At 51.1% G+C, this 12,540-nt stretch overlaps 1 protein-coding gene across 1 annotated transcript; it reads right to left on the reverse strand.

The window, feature by feature from the left end:
* Positions 1 to 303: 303 nt before the first annotated feature.
* LOC123454750 (centrosomal protein CCDC61-like) lies at positions 304 to 4,802 on the reverse strand. The gene is made up of 4 exons (XM_045133988.1): positions 4,771 to 4,802; positions 4,243 to 4,441; positions 4,077 to 4,152; positions 304 to 1,752 (listed from the first exon to the last, which is right to left on the reverse strand). Exons 2-4 carry the CDS (start codon positions 4,394 to 4,396, stop codon positions 1,674 to 1,676), a joined length of 309 nt encoding a protein of 102 aa, XP_044989923.1. The 5' UTR covers positions 4,397 to 4,441; positions 4,771 to 4,802; the 3' UTR covers positions 304 to 1,673.
* Positions 4,803 to 12,540: the final 7,738 nt, after the last annotated feature.

A 12,540-nucleotide genomic window follows, 5' to 3' on the forward strand; every position in this document is an offset into this window, starting at 1 on the left:
GAACGGCCTCCTGGAGCGCGGTCAGCCAGGACGCTGAAACTGCTCCTCTGGGCACCGTTCCCCTTCGACGTGAAGCAGATACAGTGAGACCCTACCTCAGAAAACCAAAAAAAAAAAAAAAAAAGAAAAGAAAAGTTCTGGTACCTGTGACAACCCCTATATTCCGTGTATTAATTACTCACAAATATAAGGGCCTCTACATTTAGCTCATTGTCAAACGACAGGAAAGGCCAGGCAGGGTTCAAGTTTCTGACAGCTCAGACTGGTCAGGAGAACCAAGCCACAGAGCCTGTGACAACAGGATTAGCACTAACAACTCTTTTATTAAAGCTTCAAGTACAGACAAGCAGATATTCACAATTATCTGAAAACAGATCTCATTGGTCATTGAAACTATGTATGTATCACACATCAGTATAAATCAAGAGTGAATCTTTACATTCTTGTTCATCAACTGAGTGTTTTTAGCTCATTAACACAAAATACACACACTTAAGCCCTTTCACAGTATTAGAAATAATGTACACGTAATTTAGTGAATAAAAATACAATGATAAAGGAATAAATCACAGTATAAAATGGAACTATCACCATCTGAGCCAGAAGAAATATTTAAACAAAGTATTTGAAAGACACAGTCCAGTCTACTTAAAGGGAAAGCACCCAAAGACAGTGTGAACTCACCTCCAAAACTGAAAAAATTTCCCATAGTCAAGTATTCGCGAAAACTAGCACTGACTGCTACGTGTGAGCGTCTGGTGAATCACCAAGTCTCCCACTGGCCCAAACAGCACTGAGGGGAGCAGATATCTCAGATATGTCATAGAGCTTTCAGGGACCTCACAATGCACATTGTGACATCAGCCAGCTGCTACTAGACTAGTGCACTTATTGCCTAGTTTATTTATTAGAGAAACAGGCAGGTAGACAGAGAGAAAACGGGCATGCCAGGGCCTCTAGCCAATGGAAACGAACTCCAGACCCATGTTCCAGCTCATGCAGCTAGCTTACCCGGGTACTGGGGGATCAAACCTGGGTTCTTTGGCTCTGCCAGCAAGTGCCTTAACTGCTAAGCCGCCTCTCCAGTTCCCACAAGTGCGCTTACTTTAAATCAGCTCATGATTACACTTAATAGATTACAAATGTGTGTACAGTATACTCTTTCCCTAGGAATATGACTTTCAAAGTATATATATTTCTCACGTTTAAAGTTTTAGAAGCTAAATGCTTGACTACACTGAAGAACGCCCCTTTCACTGAGCATTTAAGTGACAGACTATTTACTAAGGAAGAGTAAGAAAACAATGTTCTCTTCTAAGCACATTCTTGGGAGGGGAAAGCTCTCTTGGGGAGTCCCTTTATCCCCACTGTGACTCCAGGGCGCCTGCCGCTGCCTGAGACCAGCTGCTCTGGCCGGTCAGCGGTCCCGATGCCGAGGGGCTCAGCTCGCTGCACCTCCGGGCTGAAGGCCGCCAGGAGTCTGACATGACTCCGGGAGGAGTTCAAACTCGATCCGCTCTCAGGGGTGCGCAGGCCTCAGCAGTGACCCCCTTCCTCCTGTCCCTGCTGCCCTGGGTCTTCAGAGCTCTGGGCTTGCTGTGCTCTCCTGTGCACAGGTCACGTGACATCAGGTTTCCAGAGGACACACACTGGGCGGTGGGGCGGCCCTGGACTCAGCAAGCAGAGGACATACGGGGAGTTCTGGCTTCTGGTGGCCCTGAGAACCCGGCAGCCAGTGGCAGGGACTTGCAGCTGAGAGAGAAAGAAGAACAATTATGTTAAAACTTGGGCTGGAGAAATAACTCAAAGTAAGGTGCTTGCCTGCAGAGCCTAACAACCCAGGTTCAATTCCAGTACCAGCATAAAGCCAGATGCACAGGGCGGCACATATATTTGGAGTTCCTTTGCAGCAGCTGGAGGCCCTGGCATGCCCATTCATCTTCAGTCATTCTCTCTTTCCTTGCAAATGATAATAATAAATAAATATTATTATTTATATATAATAATAAATATATAGCTGGGCGTAGTGGCGCACACCTTTAATCCCAGCACTCCGGAGGCAGAGGTAGGAGGACTGCCATGAGTTCGAGACCACCCTGAGACTACATAGTGAATTCCAGGTCAGCCTGGGCTAGAGTGAAACCCTACCTCAAGAAACCAAAAAAAAATTAATAATAATAAAAAATATATAAAATATATATAAAATAATAAATAAAAATTAATAATAAACCTTCTAAAGTGTCAGAACTTTTCCTCAGCCAAGTGGTTGAATGTCCAGGTTGAGACAATTCCTATAGCCAGAGGCAAGGACACCAGGCTGGTACCCCCAGCAACGGCGCCTCTGGTGTATACCGTCAGTGGGCACCAAACGGTCCCACGGAGGGAGGAGCGGAAGCCCAGCTCTCTTGCACGCTGTGGTGACAGCTGCGGCAACCACTGGGCAGGTCAGTGGCCCACTCACGAGTCCCAGGCAGCGCAGGAGCCTGTGTGAGCGGAGCTCAGCCCTCACTCATGCCCACTGCAGACAGACCTCCAGCCTCAGGCTGTCCCCCAGGGTGTCCCAGCTGAGCCACCACACCCAGAACCTGACTCAGTTTTGAAAGAGTAATTAATCAAAGTGTAAGCTACACCCCCAAACCCTCCTCCACCTTCCTAGAACTCATTATGTATCCCAGGACTGCCCTTAAACTCCTTGCTTCTCCTGCCTTCACCTCCTAAGTGCCAGGTTTACAGGCCTACATCACCCTGTCTGGCTGTTTTTTTTTTTTTTTCTTGGACAGGCAGAGGAGACAGAGAGAGAGAACGGGTGCGCCATGGCCTCCAGCTACTGCAAAGGAACTCCAGATGCGTGCACCCCCTTGTGCATCTGGCTAAAGCGGGTCCTGGGGAATTGAGCCTCGAACTGGCGTCCTTAGGCTTCACAGGCAAGTGCTTAACCACTAAGCCATCTCTCCAGCCCATGTGGCTGCATTTTAAGAATGAGGCCGCAACATCTTTGCAGCTGTGCAATATATTCTACCTTCCTTACCGAGGAAGTGCCCTTTTCTTTTCTTTTTTTTTTTTTTTCTATTAGATGTAGGGTCTCACTCTAGACCAGGCTGACCTGGAATTCTTGTGAGTTTGAGGCCACCCCGAGACTACAGAGTGAATTCCAGGTGAGCCCGTGCTAAAGTAAGCCCCTACCTCAAGGAAAAAAAAAAAAGGTTTGTAAAGACCGGCTGGAGAGATGGCTTAGCCGTAAAGATGTTTGCCTGCAAAAAGGATCCAGTTTTGATTTTCCAGAACCTACGTCAGCCAGATGTACAAGGGGCACATGTTTGCAGTGGCTGGAGGTCTTGGCATGCCCATTCTCTCTCTGCTTCAAATTTATATATACATGTATAATATATGTATGTGTATATATATATTTTTCCCCATAAAGGACTCTTCCTGAGACTAAGGGAAGGAGGATACGCGCTAAGGCCGGGGCCTCTCCTCCTGTGCAACTTCCTGGAAGATGACACCATGTCCCACTGAGAGGAGAGAAAGGCTGGCAAGAATTTGGCTGTGCACCTTTCTTGACATCGGCTCTCCACCTAACCCAAGCTCCAACCACAGCCCGCACCACACCCTGGAAGGCGCGGGCATACGGGTGCCCCCAGCGCCTCCAGCACCCCTGCGCTACGTGGTGATCCGCCAAGCCCGGCACCGGCCAGCAGCAGGCCCGCGCCGTGCAGCAAGACCACCAGCAGACGCTGGGCGGTGCGACCTGGGCTGAGCCGCTGCCGCCTGGGAAACGGAGGAGCCCCCCGCCCCCGTGGTGACCCACCGGGGGTCCCGTGGGGACACAGCCCAGGGGATGGAGAGACCAGCACAGCAGGTGAGGGGCGGGGAGGGGCCAGAGACCGGGAGAAGATCGGACCCCCAGGGCTGAGGGGCCAGGGATGGGCGGGAGGATGGGGGGGCAGAGTCGGGCAGGAGGGAGGAACAAGGCCTGAGGGGAAGAAACCAGATTGGGGTCAAGTGACAGGGAGACAGGCTGGCACGGAGAGGGACCAGGTACCCAGCAGGGGTGAGGGCAGGGGACAGGCACTGACTTCACCCTGATCTCTCTCTGCTTCTTCTCCTTGGCTTTCACAAAGGCTGTAGGATCGAAACGGGGTGCGCGGCCACCTAGGACAGTGTGGGGAGGAGGCTGGGGTCACCACCCGGCCTCCCAGGCGAGCTTGTTCCGCATCCAAGGCAGGGCAGAAGGGCACAGACCTGAGGGCGAGGGTGACGGACGGGCGGGTCGGCCTCGGCCCCGGACCCCACGGCCGCTCTCCCGCGACGAGGAACGGGCGGCACCGCGGCCACCAGACGTGGAGCGCTCGCGGGACGACGAAGCCCGGTCTTCCCGGGCCGGGGCCGGGCCCATTGGCAGCGCCCGTCTCCTGCGGGCACAGGACCCGCTGTTAGTTTCCTACTGGCCAGGAAAACCCCAGTGTTGGTACCAACTGCGCTGCTCTGAACCCTCAAGCCCACCCCCAACTCCCACATATTCTCTTCCCAATGCGCCGCTGCTCCCCGAGTCCAGCTCCCCACTCCAAACCCCGTTTGTCACGCCCTGCCCACTGACACCTGCGCCGGACACAGCTCCGCGGGAGCCCTTCCCAATGTCCCTCCACCCAGGCCAGGCAAGGCCGGCGGACAGCAGCCCGCAGACCCCCCTTTCCCCGGCTGCGCCCCAGGCCAGACCCCGAGCCCCGCCCAGCTCCCTGCCCGGCCCGCCGCAGACGCGCCCTCCGCCACCCCCGCTTGCACAGCGCCAGCTCGCCGCTCAGCGTCTTCAGCCCCGCGCATAGGCTGCGCTCCGACGCGCCTTCGCCTCCTCCAGCTGCGGACAGAAGGCCGCAGGGTCCAGCCCCGCCGAGGACCCGACACCCCCCCGCCCCCGCCGCCGCCCGCCTCACCTCCTTGGCCAGGCGGCGGCAGTCCTGGCCACGGCGGGCCGCCCCTCGCGAGCCCAGGCCGCGCTCCTGCCGCAGCTCCAGCTCCAAGCTCCGCACCAGCCCGCGCAGCGCCTCGGCCTCCTGGCGCGCCGCCCGGCCGGCCAGCGCCTCCTCCCGCGAGCGGCCCAGCTGCGCCTCAAGCTCGCGCTTCTTCACCGCCAGACGGGACACCCTGCGGGCGGAGGGGACAGCGGCTCGGCCCACCCTCCCGCTCCTCACGGGGTGGGGGAGCTCGCCCAGACCACACACTGCCTTCACCCATCCACCGCCCACTGACCACACACTCACTACCCTCGCCATCCACCGCCCACTGACCACACACTCACTACCCTCACCATCCACCGCCCACTGACCACACACTCACTACCCTCACCATCCACCGCACACTGACCACACACTCACTACCCTCGCCATCCACCGCCCACTGACCACACACTCACTACCCTCACCATCCACCGCACACTGACCACACACTCACTACCCTCACCATCCACCGCACACTGACCACACACTCACTACCCTCGCCATCCACCGCCCACTGACCACACACTCACTACCTTCACCATCCACCGCACACTGACCACACACTCCCTACCTTCACCATCCACCGCACACTGACCACACACTCACTACCTTCACCATCCACCGCACACTGACCACACACTCACTACCCTCGCCATCCACCGCCCACTGACCACACACTCACTACCCTCACCATCCACCGCACACTGACCACACACTCACTACCCTCACCATCCACCGCACACTGACCACACACTCACTACCCTCACCATCCACCGCTCACTGACCACACACTCACCGCCTTCACCATCCACCGCACACTGACCACACACTCACTACCCTCACCATCCACCGCACACTGACCACACACTCACTACCCTCACCATCCACCGCTCACTGACCACACACTCACCGCCTTCACCATCCACCGCACACTGACCACACACTCACTACCCTCGCCATCCACCGCCCACTGACCACACACTCACTACCCTCACCATCCACCGCACACTGACCACACACTCACTACCCTCACCATCCACCGCACACTGACCACACACTCACTACCTTCACCATCCACCGTACACTGACCACACACTCACTACCCTCGCCATCCACCGCACACTGACCACACACTCACCACCTTCACCATCCACCACACACTGACCACACACTCACTACCCTCGCCATCCACCTCACACTGACCACACACTCACTACCTTCACCATCCACCGCACACTGACCACACACTCACTACCCTCACCATCCACCGCACACTGACCACACACTCACTACCTTCACCATCCACCGCACACTGACCACACACTCACTACCCTCGCCATCCACCGCACACTGACCACACACTCACTACCTTCACCATCCACCGCACACTGACCACACACTCACTACCGTCACCATCCACCGCACACTGACCACACACTCACTACCCTCGCCATCCACCGCACACTGACCACACACTCACTACCTTCACCATCCACCGCACACTGACACTCCAGGTCCCACGTTAGCCAGATGCACAAGGGGGCGCACGCATCTGGAGTTCGTTTGCAGAGGCTGGAAGCCCTGGCGCGCCCATTCTCTCTCTCCCTCTATCTGTCTTTCTCTCTGTGTCTGTCACTCTCGAATAAATAAATAAATAAAATTTAAAAAAAAACTTTAAAAAAAATAAAATAAAATAAAAAAACGAGGGAGAGTGAGAGACTCAGGAAGATGTTTGTGCTACTGGTTTGTTTGCTATGTTGTGTTTTGAAGCAGTGTCTAGCTACATAGCAAAAGCTGTCTGTGAGCTCTCAGTCATCCTCCCTCAGCCTCTTGTCCCAGGACTTACGATGTGTGCCATCATATCTGACTAGACCAATGAAGCATAAAGCCTCCAGGAGGCTTTTTAGTTGGCAATGACCACTGGGGAGACTCAAAAGTCACCAAAAAATGCTGAGAAGAAATGACAGAGGAGTATTCAGCACTAACTGAGAACATCTCTATCACACCCCCCAAGGCTCAGGGACCATTGCCTAAGAAGTGGTGGAAAGAATATAAGAGCCAAAATAATACTATATTCCAGATACAAAGTGGCCAAGGTATTTATTCATGACCTCAGAGTGGTTGACACGTCCTACATGAGACCTGCATAATAGGAGGGGGAATGATGACATCAAAGCAGAAGAGGGGGCTGGAGAGATGGCTCAGTGGTTAAGGCACTTGACTGCAAAGCCTAACCACCCAGGTTCTATTCCCCAGTACCCACATAAGCAGATTCACAAGGTATGGCACATGCATCTGGAGTTCATTTGCAGCAGCTGGAGGTCCTGGCCTGCCCATTCTCTGCTGGGGGGGGGGGCCTAAGTGCATTCTTGTGTGCACCTGCTTGCAAATAAATTTTTTTTCAAAAAAACTTTTTTTGGTTTTTTGAGGTAGGGTCTCATGCTAGCTCAGGCTGACCTGGAATTCACTATGTAGTCTCAGGGTGGCCTCGAACTCATGGAGATCCTCCTACCTCTGCCTCCCAGGTGCTGTGTGCCACCACACCCAGCAATAATTTTTTTTACTTTGAACAGAATTTATTTTGTCAAAGGGAAACTGTGAGGCAATATATATGTGTGTGTGTGTTTTTGTTGAGGTAGGGTCTTGCTCTATCCCAGGCTGATGACTTGGAATTCACTATGTAGTCTCACGCTGGCCTTGAACTCACAATAATCCTCTTACTTCAGCCTTCTGAATGCTGGGCCACCACACATAGATGGCTTTTTTTTTTTAATTTCTCTACATAGACATTATTTTCTTTTCTCTACTTGAGTCCTTTTCACATATTTTTAATTTTTACTTTGATAAAACATCATGTTGCCTTTGAAAACAACATATTCTCAATAAATCAGTATTTCCAACATTTTGCATTTACTTAATACATATACTGACAGATATTTATAATGAGTCATACTTTTTAAGTTTTTTTATTTTACATTTATATTTATATACGTTATGGACATAGTGTGTAGACAGCACATGTTGGTACCATCCTTACCCTCATCCCTGTCCCCCCCCTCTGAAGGGACCCTCCTTGTTGGAGATGCTGGTTATCTCCATGGGGATTGTGGGTCATGCATTATGGGGGGATAACCATCAGTTATGGGGAAGAGGCAATGTCTCTGTGTGTAATATCCCAATTTGTGGCTCTAACAATCTTTCTGCTCCCCTTCCATGAATTTCCCTGAGCCATGTTGGGTTCCTTTTAGGTCTACTTCAGTGATGGGCTCTTGGGAGCCTCTGGATCTCTGATTTGATAGTAGTTGATTGTTCTCTGTATCAAGCTCCCACCAATCTTGGGCTGCAAGAAGATCTACACCTATTAAATTTTCTCTAAACCAACAATGGTTATCCCATTTTAACTGGCGCTGACTTCACTCTCCATTGGAGAATCTGCTTCTCTTTTGCAGATGGACACAGAACCTGAGGACAGAGTCAGCCCATCGCACTTCACCAGGACCCCAGCCAAAACCACAGAGTAATTGGAGAAATGAGCAAGAGTGCTGCTTTCTTGGTGCGCCCAATAAAAATATTAAGAACAGCAGCAGCCAGGCGTGGTGGCGCATGCCTTTAATCCCAGCACTCAGGAGGCAGAGGTAGGAGGATCGCCATGAGTTCGAGGCCACCCTGAGACTCCACAGTGAATTCAGGTCAGCCTGGGCTAGAGTGAAACCCTACCTCAGGAAAAAAAAAAAAAAAAGAGGAGCCTTTCTGGGACACGGCTGTGGGTGCAGCAGAACATTCGTCACTCCTGCTCCTGACTCACTGCTCTTGGCTTTCGCTGAGAAACAAGTCCATCAGGAAGCTACGCTGCAGCCATGGCCTTAAAAGTTACTGGGAAAGAACAGGAGGTGGTGGTTCATGGAATCCTCACCAGTGGCACGGTGAGGTCCCTGGAGAAGGCTCGCACTGACTTGTCGGAGGAGCCAAGGACAAGAGCCTCAGAGCGAAAGGACCCGCTCGCCGGCCCACCCAGACGCTGAGGGTAACCGCAGGAAAACACCTTGTGGGAAGGTCCCAAGATGAGAAACCACAAGCTAGTCATTGATTTACACAGTCCCTCTGAGATTGTTAAGCAGATTACTTCCATCAGCATTGAGCCAGGAGTTGAGATTGAAGTCACCGTTGCAGATGCCAAAGTCAATTATTTTAATAAACTGACTCATTCAGTTAAAAAAAAAAAAAATAGGAGCAAGGCCAGGCATGATGGCCTACACCTTTATTCCCAACACTTGGGAGGTAGAGGTAAGAGGACTGCTATGAGTTCAAGGCCAGCCTGGGACTACAGAGTGAGTTCCAGATCAGGCTGGGCTAGGGTGAGACCATACCTCAAAAAAATATACAGGGCTAGAGAGATGAATAAGTAGTTAAGATACCTGCCTCTGAAGCCTAAGGACCCAGGTTCAATTCCCCAGAACCCATGTTAGCCATATGCACATGGTAGCACATGTATCCGGAGTCCCTTTGCAGTGGCTAGAGGCTCTGGTGCACCCATATCCTCCCCCCCCCCACCACTCTCTCTCTCAAAATAAGTAAATAGACAAAATATTTCTTTTAAAAAAAAAATAGTGCTGCTGGGCGTGGTGGCGCACTCCTTTAATCTCAGCACTTGGAAGGCAGAGAAAGGAGGATCACCTTGAGTTCAAGGCCACCCTGAGACTAAATAGTGAATTCCAGGTCAGCCTGGATCCTACCTAAAAAAAAAAAAAAAAAAAAAAAACCTTAAAAAAAGTAATACACACGTGTTTTCCCAGGTAAAGTATACATGGAGGAGGAAATTCCAACGCAAAGCCAGCAATGGAAAGAGAGGAGGGAGGATGACTGGGAGACAGAGATCTGGAGATAGGAAGCTGTCTTCTGATAGAAACTGTGGCCTCACTCAGAACCAGGCTTTCCCCTTGATGGGTCTTGCTTCTCCACATTCACCTTGCTCTGGTTCTGCCTAGTCTGATCCTGGGCCTGCCGGCTGTGACCCGCTCTGGTTCGGTCCTGGGTCTGCATATGGATCATTCATCCCATATTACAGTGCTGATCAAGTGCCAGCTCAAGGTTACAACTGGTGTGGGGTCCGGGGTTCCCAGGTATCCAGTCTGGAGCGGGAGCAATGAAGCTTTCCAATTCTGACGGGGCCTGGAGAGGTGTGAGAGTGCCTCCCACGAACCTGGGAAGGGAGTGAGGGATTGAATTAATTTGAGGTTGTGCCTGAGCAAGTGAGAGCATATGGGTGTGGGAGAAGGAAGGTCCAACTTACTCTTGGCTCAGAATTCGGGGCCTCCTCTTATGTTCAGTAGTAGAGTGCTTGCCTAGCAGGCTCTGGGCACAATCAGAACTACCAGAAAAAAAGTCTAAGATGGATCTCACCAAGCCAAAGTCAAGGTATCAGCAAGGCTTTAATAAAGAACTCCAGGGCTGGAGAGATGGCTTAGCGGTTAAGCGCTTGCCTGTGAAGCCTAAGGACCCCGGTTCGAGGCTTGGTTCCCAGGTCCCACGTTAGCCAGATGCACAATGGGGCACACGCGTCTGGAGTTCGTTTGCAGAGGCTGGAAGCCCTGGCGCACCCATTCTCTCTCTCTCTCCCTGTATGTGTCTTTCTCTCTGTGTCTGTCGCTCTCAAATAAATAAATAAATAAATTTAAAAAAAAAAAAAAAGAACTCCAGAAACATGTGCCACCATGTGCATCTAGCTTACTGGGATCTGGAGAATCGAACATGGGCCCTTAGGCTTTGCTGGCATGCGCCTTAACTGCTAAGCCATCTCTCCAGCCCTTGTGTATTATTTTTGAGGGAAGACAGGAAGACACAAGGCGGCCAGTACCTCAGATCCACACACTACATCTGGCCTAGCTGATGCCACAATGTCCCCTCCTAAATCACTGCAACTTTTTAGAAAGGGCGGGGAGGGTGTGCCTTTAATCCCAGCACTCAGGAGGCAGAGGTAGGAGAATTGCTATGAGTTCCAGGCCAAACTGGGATGACAGTGAGTTTCAGGTCAGCCTGGGCTAGGGTGAAACCCTACCTCAAAAACAAAGCAAACAAAACAAAAACCCACAACTCTCAGTGGGCACCAGAAAGGTGACATGAGTGGGTCTAGAATGATGGAAAGAATGAATCTGAAATAAAATTCAGGGTGGGATACAGAATTGTTTGGTGACCTACCAGGTGATGTACTGCACAGAATATACTTGCAACCACTCAGCCTTTACAAGTCAGCCTCTAATGGAGCAGAATCTGGTCTTCAGTCATGGGTAGTTGGAAAAAGAGTTGCTGCATTTAGGAAGTCAGGTGTCCCAAAGTGGGCTTGGTAGATGATGCTAGAGAATCCAAAGGGTTCCCAGTCATCTGTCAGTTTCTCAAGCTTTTTAAAGTCATTTATTTATTTATTTTGAGAGAGAAAACGAGGTAGTAGAGAGAATGGCAAGCGCTAGGGCCTCCAGACACTGCAAACAAACTCTAGAGGCATACACATGCATCTGGCTTCCCTGATTACTAGGAAATCAAACCTGGGTCCTTAGGCTTCAGGGGTAACTGCTAAGTCATCTCTCCAGCCCAGTTTCTCAAGTGTTACACAAGCTTTTCTAAAACATCTTCCTTCAGCTCTCTGTCTCTTCTTTCTATCATCTTTCTCGTGGCCTTTTAAACCTGTCAATCTATCTTACTGTATCTCTAATTTGTCCCTTTCTTCCTTGATTGCATTTTGTCCATTCTTTGAGTTTTGATGGCTCTGTCTTTGGATGTAACTCTCCTCTTTTAAAAAACTACTTATGGAGGGTGGAGAGATGGCTTAGTGGTTAAGGCCTGCGAAGCCAAAGGACCCAGGTTCAATTCCCCAGGACCCAGGTAAGCCAGATGTATAAGGGGCACATGTATCTGGAGTTCATTTGTAGTGGCTGGAGGCCCTGGCGTGTCCATTCTTTCTCTCTCTCCCTCTTTCTGTATCTCAAGTAAATAAATAAAATATCTTTTAAAAAACTATTTATGGGGGCTGGAGAAATGGCTTAGCGGTTAAGCGCTTGCCTGTGAAGCCTAAGGACCCCGGTTAGAGGCTCGGTTCCCCACGTCCCACGTTAGCCAGATGCACAAGGGGGCGCACGCGTCTGGAGTTCGTTTGCAGAGGCTGGAAGCCCTGGCGCGCCCATTCTCTCTCTCCCTCTATCTGTCTTTCTCTCTGTGTCTGTCGCTCTCAAATAAATAAATAAATAAATAAATAAATAAAAACTATTTATGGGGCTGGAGAGGTGACTTAGCAGTTAAGGCATATGTCTGTGTAGCCCAAGGACCCAAGTTCGATTCTCCAGGTCCCATGTTAGTCAGATGCACAAGGTGGTGCATGCGTCTGGAGTTCGTTTGCAGTGGCTGGAGGCCCTGGCATGCCCATTCTCTCTCTCTCCCTCTTTCTCTGATAAATAAATAAATAAAAATAAAAATAACTTTAAACTATTTATTTGGGAGCTGGAGAAATGGCTCAGCCATTAGCACATGCCTGCAAAGCCTAAGGACCTAGTACCCA

Source organism: Jaculus jaculus, chromosome 14, assembly GCF_020740685.1.
Source record: "Jaculus jaculus isolate mJacJac1 chromosome 14, mJacJac1.mat.Y.cur, whole genome shotgun sequence".
Classification (NCBI taxonomy): Eukaryota; Metazoa; Chordata; class Mammalia; order Rodentia; family Dipodidae; genus Jaculus; species Jaculus jaculus.

Bases quoted from the DNA above. Each gene is read 5' to 3' on its own strand.
- LOC123454750 (XM_045133988.1), bottom strand. From the start codon at position 4,396: ATGGGCCCGGCCCCGGCCCGGGAAGACCGGGCTTCGTCGTCCCGCGAG. The intron at 4,153-4,242 runs GTCTGTGCCCTT...ACACTGTCCTAG, and splicing joins TCCGTCACCCTCGCCCTCAG to GTGGCCGCGCACCCCGTTTC. The intron at 1,753-4,076 runs GTCAGTGCCTGT...TTTCTCTCTCAG, and splicing joins CAGAGAGAGATCAGGGTGAA to CTGCAAGTCCCTGCCACTGG.